Source organism: Hypoxylon trugodes, assembly GCF_022578975.1.
Source record: "Hypoxylon trugodes strain CBS 135444 unplaced genomic scaffold F4822scaffold_5, whole genome shotgun sequence".
In the NCBI taxonomy this organism is placed as follows: Eukaryota; Fungi; Ascomycota; class Sordariomycetes; order Xylariales; family Hypoxylaceae; genus Hypoxylon; species Hypoxylon trugodes.
Window position 1 is genome coordinate 1,013,147 of NW_026250020.1, and position 21,660 is coordinate 1,034,806.

At 46.3% G+C, this 21,660-nt stretch overlaps 6 protein-coding genes across 6 annotated transcripts; 4 read left to right on the forward strand and 2 right to left on the reverse strand.

Moving 5' to 3' along the window:
• The first annotated feature begins 4,253 nt into the window (after positions 1-4,253).
• Positions 4,254-5,550, forward strand: F4822DRAFT_247336 (uncharacterized protein). The gene is made up of 2 exons (XM_051454383.1): positions 4,254-4,708; positions 4,842-5,550. Exons 1-2 carry the CDS (start codon positions 4,445-4,447, stop codon positions 5,139-5,141), a joined length of 564 nt encoding a protein of 187 aa, XP_051314225.1. The 5' UTR covers positions 4,254-4,444; the 3' UTR covers positions 5,142-5,550.
• A 4,050-nt stretch (positions 5,551-9,600) lies between these two features.
• Positions 9,601-10,115, forward strand: F4822DRAFT_429076 (uncharacterized protein; the record flags this gene model as incomplete). Its single annotated transcript, XM_051461022.1, has 3 exons — positions 9,601-9,715; positions 9,799-10,024; positions 10,073-10,115. The coding sequence occupies 3 exons, from the start codon at positions 9,601-9,603 to the stop codon at positions 10,113-10,115; spliced, it is 384 nt and encodes a 127-aa protein (XP_051314226.1).
• Positions 10,116-10,247: 132 nt separating this feature from the next.
• Positions 10,248-11,694, reverse strand: F4822DRAFT_247382 (v-SNARE). Its single transcript, XM_051454384.1, has 2 exons — positions 11,407-11,694; positions 10,248-11,304 (listed from the first exon to the last, which is right to left on the reverse strand). The coding sequence occupies exons 1-2, from the start codon at positions 11,601-11,603 to the stop codon at positions 10,629-10,631; spliced, it is 873 nt and encodes a 290-aa protein (XP_051314227.1). The 5' UTR covers positions 11,604-11,694; the 3' UTR covers positions 10,248-10,628.
• A 1,260-nt stretch (positions 11,695-12,954) lies between these two features.
• Positions 12,955-14,592, forward strand: F4822DRAFT_247398 (UROD/MetE-like protein). The gene has a single exon (XM_051454385.1). The coding sequence runs from the start codon at positions 13,124-13,126 to the stop codon at positions 14,258-14,260; it is 1,137 nt and encodes a 378-aa protein (XP_051314228.1). The 5' UTR covers positions 12,955-13,123; the 3' UTR covers positions 14,261-14,592.
• A 1,179-nt stretch (positions 14,593-15,771) lies between these two features.
• F4822DRAFT_247412 (uncharacterized protein) lies at positions 15,772-18,126 on the reverse strand. Its single transcript, XM_051454386.1, has 4 exons — positions 17,751-18,126; positions 16,285-17,654; positions 16,082-16,229; positions 15,772-16,009 (listed from the first exon to the last, which is right to left on the reverse strand). The coding sequence occupies exons 1-4, from the start codon at positions 17,794-17,796 to the stop codon at positions 15,906-15,908; spliced, it is 1,668 nt and encodes a 555-aa protein (XP_051314229.1). The 5' UTR covers positions 17,797-18,126; the 3' UTR covers positions 15,772-15,905.
• A 1,979-nt stretch (positions 18,127-20,105) lies between these two features.
• On the forward strand, positions 20,106-20,878 carry F4822DRAFT_429080 (uncharacterized protein; the record flags this gene model as incomplete). The annotated part of the gene is made up of 2 exons (XM_051461023.1): positions 20,106-20,285; positions 20,387-20,878. 2 exons carry the CDS (start codon positions 20,106-20,108, stop codon positions 20,876-20,878), a joined length of 672 nt encoding a protein of 223 aa, XP_051314230.1.
• Between the last annotated feature and the right edge of the window lie 782 nt (positions 20,879-21,660).

Here is a 21,660-nt window from a genome sequence, read left to right on the forward strand (position 1 = left end):
CTACCTTTTCATATCTTATCCTAGTTATTATACATACGTACAGTACACACATAATCAAATGGTCGTAGTGTTGTTTGGGGATGTGCAGAGATGCGGCACCGCCGTAAGCGATGTAATTACATCCCACAAAGCCAAGCTTCGTGGAGTATGCGGGAAAGTTTGGAAATGTTGTAAGATTGATAATCCCCATTCCCCGTTTCTTGTGTATTCCGTAAATCATCACGGGCAAAGTTTGGGGTCCAATAGGCTAGTACCGTACCTTAATACAGAATATTAAGGTTGTCTTTCTGCTTGCTTGCATAAAGCACAGACAAGCGGTATGTGGCGGTGGTTTCCTCTACGAAGTAAAAAACGGAAACGGTCTAATGCTCCTAAAAACCTAAAATACATTTGGAATTGGTCCATGCTCCCATTTGTATTTGCGGAGGATTGCCGGGCTATGGCAGGGGTGAGGGGGAGGCAGGAGGGTGTTCGGTAACACAGCATGAAGAAGTGACAGACCAGAAAGGACCTGCCTACTTGAGTCCGCCTCTATTATCAGAGTTTCTACGAAAATCTAGAAAACATTGAAACTAAAGTAATCTTCAACTCGTAACAATTACATAAACCAACTCCAGATAATAATTTTCGTCAAGCTAACAACAGAGGCTGAGAAAGAGCAACACCTGATACAACAGCCACAAATTTCGATACGAACCAGGTCCGGGATCTCCTGCGTCGGTACATCTACCACATTCGGAATCACCCGCTCTCCATGTTTTATTATTCGTTCATTTCTGGCAGAAGGGCAGAGTCAACGGGACTAAAGATAGTAGCAGTTACTACCCCGTGACCTCGGTCTAGGAACAAATCGGCGTCCTTCTTTTCTACATTCCATTGCGACCTAATAATCTGCAAGATCATCGCCCTGTCGGAACGACTGGTAGACCTACCCAGGGCTGCCAAGTACGTATGGTAGCAACTGTGGTGTAGGACTGTGACGATCCTATATTCGCGACAGCAAAGTCCGAAGACATATCGAATGGTTAGAATGGTCTAGAAAGATGAAACTAATGCGACCAGAGGGACGATGAACACCTCTACTATATTGCCTCATTCATATCTCTAACCGTATGGAGATTTTCTTATTTGCCGCTTTCGTCACACGCGGCTGCTATGTAGGTAAGATGTCCCACTGGAACAGGAGGGCGAGGTCATCAATATCCCTACTTGTCAGCAAGTCGGATCTTCAACACGAACGAACACAAGATGCTATGTGCATCTACTGCATCTCGACCCCCTCTACAGAATTGGGTCTTTCCCTTCTAAGGATCTGTAAAAGTTCTAGGCTCTAGTCTTCAGGGACGAAAAAAGGCACCAAAAACATGTTCATTGCACATAGCGGCAACATGCATCTCCCGTTGGGCAACCATTAGCCAGTCAATCAGATTTTTTGCCCCCCGACGATCCATTCTGTTATCTCACACAGCTGCAGACAAGCAACCTACTGTCCAACCTATCGAAGACTACGATGGACCGGGTAGGTTTGCTAATTTGTGGTTACGTCTTACGGCCATGCCTATTCGAAAACAGAATAGAGATCGGCAGCGCATATTACGTTTAGCTTCAGGTAAGCAAGCGCCTGGAATCATAACTTTCCGCAACATTGTCCGGCAAGCATAGCAACTGGTCAGCTTCGAGAAATGAAACGGCAGGACAAAGAATAGGAATGCTGTTGTCAGCTTTTAGGAGCGCGGGAAGTTGTTCAAACATCCCTACCTCGAGTACTTACACTTCTTACTTGTGCGAGCGGGCAAGACAGTACTTAGGGTACTTAGGGTACTGTCAGAACTCTGAGTTCCCTCTTTTTGCCGCCTGCCCTCCAGCTGCCAAGTGTATCCCGTAGGTAATACCTAAAAAGAGAGCAGAGCAAGGCAAGGCAAGTCAGTCGTCTGCTTAGCTGCCTAATGAAAGAGGAAATGGCCAGCATTACCCCCGTTGTCCCAAACCCCAAGCAGTCTCACGCTGCACGAGACCAAGCAGACCCAAGCCGAGTTCCACTCGCACCGCTACAGTGGCTTGCAGAACTGATTATGTGCAATCCTGGCAAATCTACGAATAGGGAAAAGTTCCAGTCCGAAGATCCATAACCCGCTCCACCGCTAGACGGGGGTTTTGAACGCTTAGACCCAAAATATACCATAGTCACAGTGTCAGTGGCCACGGTCCCTAACAGGGCTACATCCCACGCTGGCCAAAGGACCGAAGTTGCCTCCCTCCCAACTGGCTCAAACTGGTACCTACGCTACGTAAGGAATCCCCCCGCTGCATGGCGGATGTCTACGCTGTTGTCAAAGAGACACGCTGGACTCGCTCCAATGGATGTATACGTAGGAGCATGCGGGCACGCTTGACGTCTAGTCTCAAATACTCGACCGAATATGGAACATTGTCCTTTTCTAGATTGAAAATGAAAGCTTCTAACGAAGCCTGAAAATGGAAAGAAATTCGATACGTCAAATTGCATACCTAATACCAAGACCTCTTTCAGTCTTTACCTGTTTAAGAGTAACCCCTCTCTGTATTGTGAACTTGCCCCTGAATCAAGGAGTAAAACTGATCAGGTCAACAATTTACCAAAAATGACCTTGACCGACAAGGCTGGATCGTCCTAAAGGTCCTCATTACAGAAAGAAGGAAATTGAATCCACTTTTGCGAGTAAATACTAGACTCAAACTTGAGTCATTAAGGGTTTTGCATACGTATCTACTTGATCTCATGATTGTGGGTTCATAACAACATATTATTGTCAGTATTAAGACAACGGCAACGATGAATTTTAGGGACTATAGAATCCGAACATGAGATGAAGGCATTCGCAATTCAAGCGAGATCGAATGATTGATTTTGACGACCCGTCCGTCCGTTCTCGATCGACCCACCAGATAATAACACAATATGTAGGTATGCATAGTCTGCGTACGTACGAGTATACTCAATTTGTGTCGAGTCTCCTGATGCACACATAGTACATCGCTAGTAACCGTATACTGTACGCAAGTAAATGAATGAATAATGAAACGAAAGGCCTCCATTGGATGTCATATCTGCAAAAGCTGCAAATGAGCAAATTGCCTGCCCCTTACCCTTCCAGCCTCGCCCTCGCCCACTACCAGCGGGCGCAGTTTGCAGGTTCTTATGCATAATTTTCCCTTTATTCCCAAAAATTCCTATGGCTTGTAACTTCGCTACGGTAAATTAATCGGCAGCCCATCTGCTGGCGATCGCATTGCAGCGGACATCTGGTGTCGGGTGAGTGGCACCAAAAAATTCAAGCACCTCCAGCGCCAGCAATTTAGTTTTTAGTTTTAGCAACCAGTACCAAAAACACCGTATGGGTTTGCGAAAGGAGAGACGAGAATGGAGAGAATGGGGGAGGGATAGGTAAAGGATAGACAAGCCGGTTCTGCATAACAAGAAGGATTGGCACTGTGACATTCCTGCAAGCAACGAAGCAGCGCCATCGGCTAGGCTTGTCTATACGCTAGCCTATCTTTGTATTAGCGTTAGCATGGGTATATCCAATGATCCCAGGTGGCAAGTTCAATTTTATTCGCCAACACTTTTGATTTGTCCACTAAAAGCACTAAAAGGGACCCATCTTAACCCCTTCCAAAACCCACCCACCCCTTCCAACCCGGCCATCAACGAGGAAACCCCGGTGGCCCTGCAACAGGCATGTACGGTATGTACCTTTGTACAGATGTACAGGTTGCGCAGTCTTACATCAATGTCTCTGCAGGCAGCTTCCGCCCAATGTTGTTGGCCCGCTAGTTATCTTTTAGGTTTAGATCTGGGTCTTCTGGTTCTTGGTCCAGAAAGCGACCCAAGCGTTAACCCCCCGGGTCTTGGGATCCACACCCTCCTTTGCCGCCTTCTTCTGTTTCTCTGCGTTCTTGTCCGTCCAACAAAATCCTTCGCCTTCTCCGAATCACAGCTTGCCCTTCTCTTTTCCCGCCTTCTCTCTCAATCATTCAATTCACTCTTATCGATCCCACCACTTCGCCCTATTTTCCCTTAACCTACCTTACAAACACATCTTACTCCAAAAACCTAACCCAGAAATCCAACATACCGTTCTACACCCAATTTTGAAACCTTTGACAATACTTTTTTCTTCAAAGCTCATCCTATCCCATCTCAATCTACAAAAATTAAGAAAACGCCTAGACAAGTTTGTCATTGTTGTCTTTTAAAAAAGCGAGCTGGTTTTTTAATAGCGCAAAGCTCGGCAATTTCAACTGAACCACCCCCAACCCAGTCCAACAACGCACATACACACACACACCGCCACCCAACATCTCTTCTGTCGGTCCAACCACTCTCTGCCATCCACGACGACCTACGTGAGAAAATCATACACAACTTCAATATCCCCCAATTTAGGGAACAATTAAATTCATAATGTCTTATTATCAATACGGTCATCATCAACCTACGGCACCTACCTCTTCGGTTTCGCACAACCACCATGGCGGCCGAAATCGAAGGGCACCGAGATTATCAGTCTCACAAAACTCCCAAAAACAGTTTCGAGGTGTAAGGAGTATGAAGGAACTGAGCGAGTCTGCCTCTGTATCTGCTTTCCGATCACAGTTTGAAGCGAGCCGTTCCTTCGACCTCGAAGACGATATGGAGTTTTGCCCTAAGTTGTTGACAGAAATTGATGTAAGTCTACCTGAAGCGCAATGATTGTTGTAATAACAACACGTCGTGTTGTTACACATTCGACGCTATAGTAATCCATGGATCCCATGTCTTTTTCTTTAGATCAAGGTAACTAATCAGGTCATCTCTGCAGCTTGTGTCAATAAGCAGCGCTTCTTCCGACCGATCTTCACTGTCCAGCAACTCACCTAATGCTTCTCCTACGCAACACCCCCAACAAGTTGCTTCTCACTTTTCTCTCAACTCAACCTCTCCGGCTTTCATCCCTCCAACTTTCCAGAGTCAGCAGTCGACCCTAAAGTTGCATGCTCCCGCCGCCACCCGGGCGCGCAACGCTATTCCTATCATCAACCCTGCGAATGGCCTAACCATGTCTAGCCCGCCGCCATCAGTATCGCCCGCCCGAATGCAACACATCGGTAGACGCTGGTAGATGACGAGACGTCTCGCTTCCTCTTCGGGCATCGAGATGACTCATCATCTACACACTCGTTTGCGATTGTTATGAACATCTTCTACTTTCCGTTTAGAAGTCATTCGCTACATCAAATTAGCTGTTCATCTTGGGCGGGCTCCGGCACGGGCATGCAGGCATCGACAAAATCACATCTTCACACAGGTCACTTTAGGGCTCGACTGCGGACTCATCACAATCATTTTTACTCCACTTTCTCCCTGTATAAACATCCTTATTCGACATATAACTAGTGTTCATCGTTAAGACTTGTTTTCTCAAATGCGCAAATTTAACGATGGGCGCAGCTGGCATTGAAGATAATCGATACCTCATGTTTTCTGTTGGGTTTCAAAAAGGAAAAATTACTATGACCACGGTGTTCCGACCTCGAAAGATGGGGGCTATTTGGATTTTTCGCGAATGGGCGTTTTAATTTACGGCGGTTTTTGCATTTCGTAATTGCATCGGTGTTCACGACAACACAACGGAGTCATCGGGTTCAATCTGGGAGCGGTACGATAAAGAGTCATCACGGGTCATGACATTCGAGCAAAAAAAGAATACCACTTACACATATAGAACAAGTGTTTGGCGACGAGGCGGTGGGGTCGGTCTCTATTTCATTAAAGCAGGCAAAGGTGGTTTTCTTCCATCGGGGCGGAGTTGTTCCACTCGGCAAGGGTCTTTTTTTCATGAGAGATATCCGGGTTAAAGAGTATCTCGACACAAAGCAACGGGAATTGGGTGTGGGCACTCGGGTGTCTTATTCGATTCCGAGCTTTCGTGGCACGAGATGGGAGTTGGTTCGCGCGGTGCTTTTTCCGGGGCTGCAAATACTACAGGGCTCATTATTCATGTCATCATCATTTTTTATCCGCAGCCATTTTTTCTGTTCCTTGTATTACGGTTTGAGGGACGAGAGATACCAGTCGATTTCTTCGTATTATTCCCCCCGGCAAAGGTTTCTTACCGAAATGGGTCAAAGCGCGCATCACTGGGGTTCTTCGGGGTGATGGAAAGATGTATGTGGGAAATTTTTGTGTGTATAGGAAATCATATTATGGGCGGGCAGCGCAAGGTTGGCGCTGAAATAACAGGGAGAATACACCAGATAATGGCTGTTTCTCGATGGCAAACGGCGTACCTATTATTTTTTGTTTAAACATTATAAGGAGAGCACATACTGTGTTTTTTGGTGTCTCTACTTTACCATACATTCTATGCGTTCAATTGAACTGGGCGAAATAACTGCCTCTCACTTCTAAATTCTAGTTTCCATATGCTTGCTAGTATCGTGCTTCTGAATCTAAACTTGTGGAATTCTAATCCGTAGCCTGGTAAGTCTGTTAGAATTCTTGCGGTAGACATGAAGATACAATCTATTGAAGGTAGGTACAATGACCTGGAGTTGACGTGGCAGCAATATAGCATTCCGAGGCTTACATATGTCGGGTCCTTACACTCATCCCAATCCCCCATCCATCGTTAGGTTACGCGAGACGGGATGGGTATTTCGAATCCTTATTACGTGCATCCATCGTCTGCCGTACCAAATTCCTTCTGTCCTTCCTCTATAGTAGGCCGGATCCGGTTACGATTTTTAGGAGGTGGTAGTTTACTCGGGTTTATAGCGCTATAGCGCCGGCAATACACTAAGAGCCATCCACTGAATGTGAGATTAGCGCTTCCTGCACATGCGGGTGTTCCGCGCGTGTATGTGCCGTAGATGGCTCCTTGCATTGCTTTATCTAGGGGGTGCTAAGGGAGGTGGGTTATTGTTCTTGTACGAGGAGATAGGTAAGGAGATGGGTAGATTTGGGTTTGGGAATTTGTACTAGGTGGTTATGCGGTGACCCGGTCCGGATGGGTACCGCGATATGCAGTGCGAAGGTAGGGATCTGTTGGTCTGGTCAGGTGATGCAGATGGGATGCGTGGGTACGATGACCTAGGTAAGGAGTTGTGTTGGGAGGGTGGTAGGAGGTTCTTAGGGATCTTGGTTAGGTTGATTTGCTTGGTCAGCTTGGTTAACTTGAGTAAGGAGCAAGGGATGAGGTTTAATTCGTAGATATTAAATATCAAAGGGAGCCGTCGGCTACTAATGGCAAGATAGTCACAATGGTGTTAGTCTCGAGCCGTTGGGTCCTGGTTACATAAAATTGTCTTTGGGTCAGCCGTTCCCCGGAGATTCGTGTTAGGTGAAGAAGTGGTTATATCGTGCTCCTAGGCAAGCACAACCTCACGTAGCACTTGGGTCTTGGAACATGAATCAACGCAGTTATACAGGTTATCTTGGCTTAACTCAAGTACAGCAATGAATAGGGATACGTCTATTTAGTATATAGTTGCCTTAGTTTGTCTATCTACCTGTTTAACAACGAGTTGTGATCAAGTCTCCAATGATATCGACTTAGCAATCATCGTGGCATACAACTAGTGACTTACGCGAAAAGTTATACAAGAATACTACCATGTCTAATATCGAGTTCCTATTTGATATTTTTTATGGTGGCCATATTTTTCAGGTTTTAGCGGATCGAGCTTTCCGATTGTCACATCTCATCCTCGGCTCAATATCACATATCACGATACTCGATGATACTCAATCTTAGTCAACTAAAATCGGGCAACACCAAACAATTCAGTTAATTCCCTACCTTATTACCAAGTAAATAATATTCAGAAACATAAAAATACACCTACCGAAATCCATATTCTCTAGATTGTGTTTAGTTATGAGATTAGGGGATAAATGTTTCGATGGCACCAAAAAGAAAGAAAATACAAAAAAAATGAATGACCGCCTTCGGAATCGAACCCAAGGGCCTAGGCAGTGGAATTAACCACTACACCAAGCCGTACCAACCTCGGCCTTTACTTGTGTTTCTTAGGGGACCAGAGAACTATTTTCAACTATATGTCTTCCTCTCTAGCCCGAGTATGAATCTATAGCATTCGATAGTGAAGAAGGGCGGCTTTTTTTTGTGATATCAGGAGATAGACTTCAATAGTATATATAGTTGAGCCTATACGCTATTAGTAGGAACATGTTTAGAGGTCTGAGGGTTATTATAGTTACGCAGATGTTTTGAGGTTGAGATAGCTTCATGGAGACAAACTCTATGGATGGTAAGCCCATGCATAATATAGTTACGCACCAGTCTCTCATTTACAGAGCGAGAGTTTACCTGGCGAGCAGTCTGAGGATTGAAGGGGGGCTCGATACGAATTTCAAAGAGAGGAATCCTGACTTTCCATGGGAATTGAGGGCATATACCATGAGGACTAGAAAAGCTCAGTGAAGTTATATGTATATTGCGATTTATTTGATAGAATGGTATTCCCTTAATCATTTGGCAATTTATTGTTATGTGCTTCAGTGGGCAATGAAGGATAGTTTGACTCATGAGAAACTTATGAAAGGTAGGATTTCATCAAGGGTAATAGAGTATGAGCTTGGTCGTTGATGGGATATATGAGTTCTAAAAGCTAGCTGGCTCGAGTGACGGTTATAGTATAACGAATGGCTATGATTTGATATACCATTATAAGAGTGATGTTTTGGCTCTCATCTAATACATCCTCACCATCCGGATTTTCACGACAAATATATTGTGATGGAGAAATATTGTGATAGGGAATTGAAATGTTTCTTCAACAAAAAAAAAAAAAAAAGGCTTAACACTACATAAGATGCACTAAAGTACCTAAGTACTTTCTAGAAAAGTCGATGTACTTTCCAAAAGCAAATGCTGTAAGAATGAAGCCTCGGCAATACTATCGTGAGCTCCACACTAGCTTGCTAAAGCTAGAAATGCTAGAGTTCGCGTTGAACATAAAAATATATAAATTCTCAACTGAGTAGCGTATTAAAATACCAAATTGGAATTAATACGAACAAATATCTTGAAATAACATAGTAACGATGCGAGAGTTAATAGTAAAGTGTAACTGTAAGGTGGAGAAGTGATGTCGTCGCTGATGTTATTCCCATTAGCCGAACGAAGGTACTTTTAAGTATGTGAGAAATAGGCATGTGGGTCATGTACCTACGGTATGCAACCAATTAGATTTCATAAGATATGCATAACCCACCCGAGCTTAACTGTTTACCAGCTGGTGACGTCATACGTTCAATCGATGAATGAATGGAGGGTCTCGCTTCCTTGGTCCTCAGCCAGTGAGCGCCTTCCCATCTTCCATGACTACGAGATTATTACCTCAAGCTCTTTGGGAAGCAGCCAATTGAACTAGCTACATAGAGGTTAATAAAGGTTGTCCCTGACTCTTACTTGTACTGCTACCATTACACATTACCTCTCGGAAGCTGCCCTCTCCTCTAGACCCCATACAACTTCAACTACCTCTTTACTATTGAACAATCTTCCCAGAACACCCTAAACTCTTTCAATCACAAGCAGAAACAATTCACACATAATGGCGTCACGAATGCTTCTCCGATCAACTGCTAGCCTAGCTACTGGCAGACAAGCCATCGCTCAGCGAACTTTCACCACTACCTCTGCCAGCCTCTCATATAAGGAGAGCAGCCGTAAGTCCAGCTTTTCTTTGTGAAGGAATGGAAGCAAGGGATTGATATTAAAGTATCATTGGCTAACGATCCTCTATATATAGATGGCACCGACTCCCACGATCCCGAGAAGCACAAGCAAGACCTCCTATCAAAGCAGAAGGCTGGCAAAGGCCACTGGAAACCCGAGCTCGCCTCAGATAGTGAGGAGGCCGTCAAGGCAGATCGACATGGTGGTGACGGCAAAGAGGACGTCGCGACCCTACAGAACCGTACCAAGCACGCTGCCGAGGAGACCAGCAAGTCTGGCACTAGCATGCGTGATGGGTTGTAAGATATGAAGGCATATAACATTAAAATACGGGCTGATGGGTTCAGAGTCGATTTGATGGATAAAGATGGCGCGGGCCCGACGAAATGAAACGGTATGATGGCATGGTTCGGTTGTTAGGATAGGGTGGCTTAATTGCGGTTTCATTCATATTGTACAAATAAGACGAGAATACTGCCATATTCTCAATTTGACATTAGTCTAACGTCTCCTCGCTTGTTTGTGATTTTTGAATGCTGTAATCAACATGATTATTATCTCCTGTTAATAACTTTCGAGAGTTGGTATATAAAGCAATATGCCTTTGTAGGATGGAGGATCTAGAATCATTAGATAGATATATAAGTGGCCCATGATTCTATATATAACAAATACCAAAGAGAGTCCATTCGAAGTCCGTGGTTCGCCGTCCACTGTAATAGTATAATATAACACATTTCAAAATCAGAAAACCATAGGTCTTCCATGATAAACGCCATGCTACGCCAATGCCATGCCAGATACAACGAAAGACTTGGTGGATGATTGATCAAGTCCAGCCAAATCAACCCATTTTGCTCCCCTTTTCTCTCCTCTTCCCCTCCTCCATGCATTACAGCCGACTTATTTCAAAATCGCAATGAGCAACACCAAAATAATAATCAATATAACAATCGAAATCATCTGCTTGCTCTCCCCCGCAGCCCGAGAAATACGCCCAATCTGCCGTTTCGCCCGATCGAGCCGCGACGTGTGGCGATCAACCGTACGATCCACATCGTCGAGCATAGCTACATGCTCGTCCAACTCATCGCCAATCTGCATACTAAGCTCGCGCTGGCGCGCAATACTCGCCCCCAGCGCGTCGAGTTGTTCGTCTTGTTGGTCGAGGATTCGTTGGTGGTACGCGTGGATCTGCGTGTTGTCCATACCGGCTGCTTCGTCTCGGTACCCCATATTGTCGTCGGAGGGGTTGTCTCGGTACCGGTTTCCGAAGAGTTGCGCTTCGAGGTCGGTGTCCGCGGGCGCGGACGAGGGGTTGTCGGTGAAGCGCACGGTTTTGGAGGATGTGCGGGCCCCTTTGGGGCGCAGGTTTGAGGTTGATGATGATGATGCGGCTGCGGGAGTGTCGCGGGTTGGTGATGTGGTGGCGTGTTCGAAGTCGCTGGTTAAGGTCGGGTCGTTCGGGTGCGTGAGTGTGGACTCGCTTCCTGGGGAGGAGAAACCGTGGAATTGGGAGGTTAGGTCGTTGTATTGCTTCTGCAGACCGGGCAGGGCATCGGAGATGGTGAGCGCGCCACTGTAGATGTGTTAGTATCTTAGTATATTTTGGTCTGTAGATGATGATAGTCTTCGGGCATAAATGATATATCATAACCCCGATGGCATCGGAATCGCATACTCTTCATCGCCGGCTTCTTCTAGCCTTTTCTGCTCTTTATCTAATGCTTCTAGTCCATCTCGGAATTGGTCTAAGGATCTGGAGATGTGTCCATCTTTGGAATCACCATCGAGATTGAGGCTCTGCGCTCGTTGCCGTTCTAGTAGCGATAGTTTGATATGGTCGGCTAGGAGGTAAAGTTGGTTTGGATTCGACATGGCGACCCGTTTCTCGGCCGACTAGTAGCGTGTGATTATGAGACGAGGCGAAATAATGTGGGAGTTGATAGGGCGGATATTTAAAGAGCAGAAACGTTGAGAAGTCGTCGTCGTCGCAATTATGTTTGAGGCCAAATTGGCTGTGTCGACTGCGGTAGGTACAAATTTACGGTAGTGCCTACATGTACCTATTATTAGGTACTTACGGTGGTATACGGTCGTGTAATTATCACGATACGTACAGTAATCTGGGCGAATCCAGGCAGCCGCATCCCTGTTGTTGAACCAATTATTGTAATAATTGTAGGGCGCAGTTGCAGGTGCGAACTCCCTATGAACCCACCGAACCTTAACATCCTAGGTACGTACAGGCGTGACTGGGGGTCTCCATTCATTATTTTTCTCCACTAACTCACTGCTACAACCAATTCATTTTTGTTATCTTCATCTTTTTTTTCATCCCGCTTCCAAGGTTCCGGGGTCTCTGTTGGGAGCTTCCCACATCCCGCGACAATGTCTTGCAGGACCTATTCGCATCTTTAATATAGTCCTTAATACCTTATACAATTCCCTCTGATCTACATCGGTGAAGACCACGAGCCAACCGGTTAACTCGTTCGAGATGAGAATTGGTCATGATCGAGTGAGGGCAGCAAATCGGAACGAGGGTTGTTGGTCAACTCCGCCGCATGCCCAGCTTATCCCCTCTTACCCGTACCTCCTTTCTGAAATATCTAAACATCTTACAGGTGCTTGAATTGGTTGCTTCCTGACCTTGATCCAAATAAGGCCCAGCTTTTCAACTGCCGGATCTACATTGCTTATTTGTTTTACATGCGTGTGCGTGACTGAGGAAACTCCGAGTCATCAACATTCGTGGGGTCCAACATGACGGACATGGCCCATCTTGGGTCACCCTCGAAACAACAGCTAGGGTCTCTAGGGCCTTTGGCGAGTAGTCGAGGTATGATCTAAAGCTGTGTCCTGCAAGTAACAGCACAGCTTCTCCTCAGTATGTGCGATCCTCCAGAGCCCACCGCGATTCTCTATTCGTTTAGCCGCCGAAACACTACTTGAATTGAAACAATTTTGTCCCGAGCCTGCCCACAGCGCTACGCCTCTTGGAGACATAACGGCACGAGATAGAGATTTCGCGGCAAGTGAACGTGTGGGGTTACCCATTACTAGCTGCCCTACTATATCATTTTCAAGGGTCCTTTTATGACACCAGGGAATAAAAGTGACCTGCCCCTCATTGGGATGACCTCGACCGTCGACTTGGTCCCTTGAGCTAATTTGAAGTTTTTTTTTTTCTTGATCTTATTTCGTTATATTTGGACTACTAGCTAGTCCTCCCTTACTATTTAATTCCTGCCCTCTTATAAGATCCGGATCACCACCTACATACCTAGGTCAGCGTAACCAGGTTTTTATTTCACTAAGTTTCGTGTTTCTGTTCCTTTGGTCCACTCACCCTAGATACCGACCTGTCGTATTCGAACCCCACGTTGCACGACATCATGTCTCTCCCAAATGGCGTATACCGTGCCGATCAGGTCGGCTCTTTCTTGCGACCAAAGGCACTCCTCGAGAAACGTGAACAAGCCGCTGAAGGAAAGATTACCCCTGAGCAACTGAGAGAGGCAGAGGACGAGTATGTCGCCAACGTCGTCAAGAAGCAGCTTGACGCAGGGTTACGATCTATTACAGATGGAGAATTCAGACGCCAATGGTTCCACGTCGACTTCCTGAGACACTTAGCTGGTGTAGAGCTTCGTGGCACTATGCAGTCGACCAACATTAGTGTGGGAGGTACTATGCCTCCACGATTAGTTGTCGTAGACAAAATCGGCCACCCGAAGCCCATCCAAGTAGATGACTTCAGGTACCTCGAGTCTCGGATCGCAGCAGCTGGTGCTAAAGCCACTACAAAAGTCTGCATTCCGTCCCCGACCATGGTTCACTTCCGTAACAGTCGTGAGACCATTGACGAAAAAGCCTACCCGACGTTGGACCCCTTTTTCGAGGACCTCGCGCGTGTATACCAGGAAGAGTTGGACGACCTATACAAAGCTGGCGCGCGCTTCGTACAGCTTGATGACACCAACTTAGCTTACCTGTGCGACCCTAAGATGCGAGCTGAGGCCGAGGCACGACATGGCGATGCTAATGTCCTCGCACGTCAATATGCTGCCCTCATCAATGCCGCCATCTCGAAGCGACCCGCCGATTTGACTATCGGTATTCACCTATGTCGTGGCAACCATCGTTCCCAATGGTTCGCTCAGGGAGGATATGAGCCGGTAGCCGAAGTTTTGTTCAAGGACCTCAACGTCGACGCTTACTTCCTCGAGTACGATGACGCCCGATCGGGTGACTTCTCACCACTCCGACACCTGCCCGAAAACAAAGTTGTTGTCCTTGGTGTTATGACCAGCAAGAAGCCCGATCTAGAAGAAAAGACCGAAATCATTAAGCGATTGAACGAGGCTGCTTCTTTCTGCTCTAAGGGGTTGAAGCAACTTTGCCTCAGCCACCAGTGTGGTTTCAGCTCCACGTCTGAGGGCAACGACCTCACTGAGGATGAGCAGTGGGCTAAGGTTAAGCTGGAGGTAGAGATTGCCAAGGAGGTCTGGGGTGACGACCTCTCAATCTAAAGTTTCGCGTCAAATTTGCATTAATACTGGCCGGCGTGGATTTCAACAATTATACTCATAAGCGATGAGTTTATGTGGTAGGTATGTGAACCACAGGGTGGAGATCTGCTTTGGTGTCTTTACCTCAACGGTAATGTGTAGTACGATAGTGAAACTACGAGTATGCTTTTCGTGATAGCAGAAATTTAATTAAAAAAGAAAAAGGGAACGTGGATGAAATGGCGTCGAGTGGTAGGCATGATGATACAAAGGAATAAAGTTGAGGATATTAATAATGAGAGCATGATTACCGATACTATGTCTAGCTCCTGAGTTTGTTAGTCAAGAGATTAGTAATTTCTTGAAAATGACTGTCTTTATTTGCACGTAAACTCTATACGAATTCATCACGAAGCACACAATTAGAAAAAGACCCAAAAATTTCTGAACAATCAATTACTGAGAAAGCATCGCAGACGAGGACTGAAAACCCGTAGCTATGTGTCCCCTTCCACCCTGCTAACGACTTGGGGTGGGTGCTATTATACAGATTCCGATACCCCCTTCCTTTCCCCTATTCTCCTCGTACGCCAGACGTTGACTTTTGTTTTTCCTAACTGAAAAAAGACCTGCCAACCGAATAGAAAAAATTGGTGTTTTGGTGAGGAAAAGGTAGAAAAAAAAATGAAGAACTTGTTGGTGTTCCTCATAATGCAACGACAATTGACCGACCAACTGCCCGCCGACAAAGGGGCATCGCCAAGTGCAAAGATGTGCGAAAAAAGTGAAAAGTAAAGAAAAAATCATCCGACCCCTTTTTCATCCGTCCATTCATTCATCCGACTTTGTTTCCATTCCCGAGAAGTCGATCATATGCTATACGATGTCTTTCTGGTTGTTCGTCCGTTTGGAAGGATCCTGTTCGAATCGCCGATATCGGGTATGAGAGAAACAAAGGTATAGGCGGTTTTGTCCAGCGATTTGACGACTCGACCATTCGCCGACTTAGAAATCGACGAAAAAAAATCACCGCCTATAATAATTAAATAACTTTTTTTTTCACAAATTTTCATCCGCCTCCGATCCCCCTTGCACCTAGGAACGCCAGATCCTGCTACAAAGTTACCACCCTAGCACCCTCCTAATGAACCGAAATGCTGAAAATGATCGGGAACGTGATCAGGCCGTATCTATCTGAGCTAGTATCATCATTCGGGTACTCATGAAAATGAATTCTTTATATCAAATTCGGGCGTAGTCCGTCGGTCGAATTGTCGCGAGCTTTTTGAAGCCCACGATCATATTGCAGGAAAAATACCTGCTGCAAAGAAATTATGAAAGAATCACAAGGAAATGGCAAATAGAAGGGGAATTCGGGGAAGTGGCGCAAAGTTGACATAATTCAGAGAAGTTATAAAGAATATAGCTCTGAAGGTGCCGTCAGATAGTGGTCAGTAGAGACAGGGCTGGGAAATGTCATCGATTCGTTGTTTTGTGGCTTGGAAGACGTTGATGGCGAGCCAGCCAAGACATCTGAGTAATGGCCCATTTCTTCTCAGGTATGGGACCCTTTCTCTATAAGCGAAAAAAAGGGTCTTCACGTAGAGGCATACCTATAGATTGTAGTCACGGAGCGGCGGTGGTGTGCAAGTCCGGTGGGAAATGTTTACGCTCCGGGAGGCTGAGGTGCCTCACCCTGAGGAGGGTTTGCCGAGTTTTGCTGAGCATAAAGCGAATACCATAGTGCTACATAACGGTCATAGCCGCCATCTATACCCAGAGTCAGCCTAGTACGTTGATGACAAAAAAAAGGGAAAAGAAGCCTATAAAAGTGCAACTCACACATCGCATAAGGGTCAGACGAATTACCTGCAGCAGGAGGTTCTGCTGCCTGGCTAGCTGGCTGAGCATAGTTAGGATTGTCCCAATCACGTCGCTGGTGCTGGTTTCGAGGTGGACGACTCTGGTTGCCGCCACTGTTCTTCTGGCGCTATTCTATTTGTAAGTATATGCTTCACACGGGTCTGGAAACGCCTGGGACTTACCACGGCATCAACCTTATCCTCAATAGCACGCTTCGCTTTGCTGATTGCATCACGAGATCCGACTAGGCCAATTTCACGTTGAACTTCATTCGGTCCTGAAGAACCAGACACATTGATCTTGCAGCCTGTAGTGTTTTGCATCTCTCGGATGGTTTCGCCACCTTTGCCTATAATCATACCAACAGCCTCGGAAGGCACGTAGATAGCATCATTGATCTTGTCGGGATTGCTACCAGTGTTGTCACGAACATGCTCAGTTCTCTGAGGGCGGGGTCGATTATTGTTGTTGTCATTGTTGTTGTTGTTATTACGACTGTCACTCGCAACGATTTCAAGAATCAATTCTTTTGCCTGGGTTGATGCGGCCGCGTTGCCGATCAAATTGACAGGTCGCAAACCATCCACACTCTGATCTTCGCCAACAATGTTAATGTGGCAACCACTTCTATCTTGCAGATCTCTTATAGTCTCACCGCCGCGGCCGATAATCAAGCCGACTGTACGGTCGGGAACCATGATCTGCATGCATTCCTCACCTTCTCGCAACGCACTTGGGTTGGGAGCATGCGCGGGATCGCGACGGTTAGGCTGTTGCTTGTCTAGGCCGGCGCGCGCAATAGCGCCCATGCCACTGTCTTCAATGATTCTATTGATTGCCGCCTTGGCTTCGGCACGTCTAGCACGAGGTCCGGTAATTTTGCACTGACGGACCACAGCGGGTTCACCACTAGCCGACATGAATTGTACTCGGCAGAGAGTCTCTGATTCAACACGTCGCAAGTTCTCGCCTTGGCGACCAATGATTAAGCCCACAAGGCCGGCATCGATGTTGATTATCTCCGAGTCCTCGGGAGAGCCTGAGCGATCGCGATCGCGACCATAGTCACGAACATGAGCACCACCACGGTCATTGCGTCGTTCATCCCTGTAGGGATTCACATTATCACGAAACGCGTCACGACGAGCAGGCGGCGAGCGAGAGCGAGATCTATAATGCCTGGCGGACATAGTACGAGCATCATGTTGATAGGCATCTGCCGGCGGTCGTTCATACGGGGTCAAACCCTTCTCAGTTGCATAGTTCTTAGCCTGGGCAATTGCATCTCCAATGTTGACAGTACCGGAATTGACAGGTCTGATAGCACTTAAATCATAACCTCCGACGGCGGAAGTCTGAGCAGGGGCAGGGTATCCAGACGTGTTATAGGGAGGAAGGGCTTGATTGTTCATCGAAGGGGGCATCGATTGGGGTGCTGAATAGACACCAGCGACACCAGGAGGTGCACCCGGGAGAGGTTGTTGGTAGTTGGGTACAGCATAAGGGTTCTGGCCTTGTGTAGGCGTCGTAGATGCGCCATTCTGCTGCACGGCTACATGGCCCAAAGAAGAGTTAGAAGACATTCGCAGTTGACCATCATCAGAGAGGATTTGGTGGTTAGTAGATTGAGAAGAACAGGCAGACACACCATTAAGAGCAGCGAGGATCGCTGAAAGGTTAGGATTGTCCGCCATTGCGCTAACAATGGTAGTCCTAATGTCGAGTCCAGGAGCAGTGAAATGAAAGAATATTTGTCTTGAATGGGACAATAAGGATCAGAGCGACGGGCAAGTCCAGGTGGAGGAGTCTAGAGCCAGAGTTTTGTACGCAGCACGCAATACAAAGAACAGATCAGATTCCCGAGAGCGTGCATGCAATAGATTAGAGGTCCTCAATGAATACGTCAATCAATAATCAATGCGCGACTAGACGTTGGCTTTGATCAAAGGTCAATTAGTTTTTTGGCGGAAGAAGAGAAGGAAAAAAATCTTGATTTTGATCACTCAGATCCAGATCGCATCAATATGTAAAAGATGCTGATTTTTTTTTTTTTTCGATCCTCCTCTTTCGTCAGTATGCGATGTGTCTGACCTAGGTGTATTGCAGGACCCAAGTACTCAAAGAGATTGAGAGGGGGGAAATACGAGGGTATGTACTGGTGTTGGGGGGATGATGAATGAAGTATGAAGGAGGAAGTATGTATTTGTATTTGGTATTGTGGTGATGTGTACGTAGGCTAGTAGGGTAGGTGGAAGGTACCTGGGAAAGATCCACGGGTAGGAGGTGCAGATAGTGATTACCCAGATAGGTAAGGTCTATCTGGATATGTAGGAGGTACGATGGATGCAGTAGGGCTAGGAATCCTTGGGGGCAAGGGGAGGATGAGAGAGTGTAGTGATGATGGAGAAGATAGAAAGAGAAGGTGTGAGTTGGAGAGGCAAGATGGTTTTAATGACCAAGAGGCAGTCCCAAATCACTGTTCCTTTTCTATTGAAGAAGGAAGGACAAAATTGTGATGGTAAGGAAAGAACCTTGGGAAGATTGGAGGGATGGCAAAAAGTTTAGTGTATGGGAAAATCTTATCCTGAAAGTTTTCGGCGACAAAAAAAACAATCCCACTGTACCTAAGTTGGTAAGGCACCTAACCTAATGCAAACTCTTTGCTATTTTGTCCACTAGTCCCTTTCCGGCCAATCACTGCGGGTTATCTTATTTTCGCCTATTACCCACATGACCCACACTTATCTGCAGACAACCAATTACTAATCGCCGAGCTTGCTGCAAGGGCAGTGCGTACAAACACACATGATTATGTACCTAGGTACCCTTTCAGTCTAACTGTTTTTAATTTCTGACTAGCTCTCCTTTTTCTAGCAAATCAAACATTTTATGTTCTATACTATTTTCCCACGCCGTGCGCTTACGTCTTTGCAGAAAACTATATGAGTTTACGCGTACTAACATCTGAGTTTATTTTTTTATTTTTTTGTTTCCCCGACGCACAGAAAATTCGTAGAAATTATGTAAGTAGCTAGGTACATAGGTACTTAACAAGCTTACCTAATGTTCCCCTATTCTTCTGAACCTCATACATTAGATGGAACCCTTAAGAAAAGGACTCTGAAATACTTGATGCGACATATCGTAGGTGTCGACTATATTTCACTTATCTATGACAGGAGTGCTAATTGTATCTCAGAATGTAGCTATCATTTTAAGGCAGTAGGAGATCAGCTAGGAGAAGAATAAGAGTACAGTCCCGAGAGAGAAGTATGGCCAAGTTACTACAATATTATCCAGAGAATGCTCTGTGTATCTCCATCGAATCTCTTGGGACATGAACTGGTCAACTGTATAATTATTAAAGGCTTAAACGTCAGTCTAGGGACTACCTAATATAGGTGCTCTTTACATTCATAGATAAATGGGTGATGTGAATGTGGTAGATGTATGAGGGAGGTCTGATCTATGAATGGAGGGAATAGAGGCTGTTTTTTTGTCGCCATTTGGGCTTTACTCATGCTTTGGATGCAGAATTGGGCATTTGTTCTGATTTCGATAGTGTATTTGGGAACTGTGTATATAGGTAATGAAGTACGCCGCAGTGCACATTGATAGATCCCTAGGATACCATGTATAGAAAATTAGATATGTTCAATGTAATAGCCACACATGGAAAGCAGTCGCTGTAAAAACTACAGTGTTATCCCACTGATTACAACAAACATTGTTTGCGTGTTCTTTCCATAGCAACCCTCCAACTGTGCACTCCTTCCTGTTGTTCACCTTGACCAGGACCCTTTTCTCCCACAAAACAATCCGGCGTAAACACATTCATTCCATTCACCCATTAATCACATTACCCATCCAACCACTCCCTCCTTCATCCACTTAAGTCGCTTCGCCGATAAAAGTGTATCGTCAGGATAGCATCGGAGTCAATAGTCGAGCACCCCAATTCACCCTCGTCATTCCCCTTTCACGTCATCCAATTCTCCGAACAATGGATCCTATCGGAAGCACCGAGGGTAGAGATCGCGGTAATCAACAATACCGCGGCGCCCGCCGTGGTCGTGGTCGTGGTCGTGGTCGCGGTCGCGGACGGGGAGGCTGGAGCGGCGATTCTTGGAGATCCTTCTCTCAGCAAGGCCAAGGCAACCAAGCCACCCAAGACGCCGAGGTTGTAAGTTTCCTACTTCCCTAAACATACATGGAGTTTAATCGTGAAGCCATTTGCCTGGCCATAAATATTTTTTTTCCTGTACTAACTCGCCGTACACATAGGCACCCAATAACCCCGACCCTCAGCAAGCCGGCCCCGTCAATTCGACGCAAGGAGGCTCGGTGCTTTCGCAAGCCTACCAGGCCCTCTCGTTCCAGTTCAGAGACAAAGAGGCCGAGCTCCTTCAGCTCCAAAATGCTTACGACGAGCTCAACGAGAAGTACCTCCGCCACCTCCGCACCAGCGCCGACCTCGAGAAATTCGAGTCCGTCATGATCAAGAAGGAGGAGAAGCTTCGCGGGGACGCCGAGGATCTACGAGAGCGCGAGCACACTCTCGCAAAGGCCAACGTCCAGCTACAGAAGATGTTTGAGAGGCCTCGCAACCTTGAAGATCCGGGAGTCCAGTCGTACATCGACAGACTCACTGACATGTTCTACGAGCTACTCCAGGTCCAAGTACGCCAGACTAACGAGATTAAGGCGGCGCTCGAAGCCAAGAGCAAGGAGAACGAGGAGTTGCAGGCTAAGCTCGAACATACGGGAGGGCAATAAGGCCCCACCCACAACATCAAGGAGATTGGTAATCCGGACCACCTCCCCAGCTGCGGGGGTCCGTCCGTGGGCAAGCCACAAAGTGGGGGGCTTGTCTCAGTTTGTTGTATATTTTCCTTTTCACTAGGTACCTCATATCCCCCAGAAAGGGTGTATACGGTCTCGTCTTTTTGCTTTTTCCTTTACGCCACCCTCCTACATTGGCCTTCAACAAAGAAGCAAAGTAAACTGCATCTACTGGTAAGTGTTACAACCCTACGATTCTCCTATTCGCAAAGTCTGACAAGTACGTAGGCACTTATTGGATCCCGTTACCTATCTAGGTACCTACTTTATAGTAGACCGATGTGGTCGTCGCCCCGGTAAGTCTCTCCCTGGATTCTGGATTTCAATTTCGTCTTTTACCCCAAGTAGCCTATTGAATTTCCTGACTAGAGAAATAACTTGCTAATTTTTTTGTCCTTACAGTAGACAGTGATGAGACGCACGGTGGAATGCAAGATGCCGCGAATTGTGGACCAGTGGCGATTCGGTGAAGCATACACCGGCCCAAGGGGATTAGTCGCCATCAAAACACCATTGTGGTTTCGTTTGTTCAGGCTTCGGCCTAGGGGGTTGGTACCGTACCTAATTCACAGAGGATGGCATATACACCTAGGTACCTAATTAATTTCCGTTTTTCATGGCAAGAATTATTGCAACAAAGATGTGGTCTCTTGGTGTTCCTATTTGCCGAGTCTCGACGGGAAGTGTTAGTGCTTGAATTCAGACGGGAGGCCACC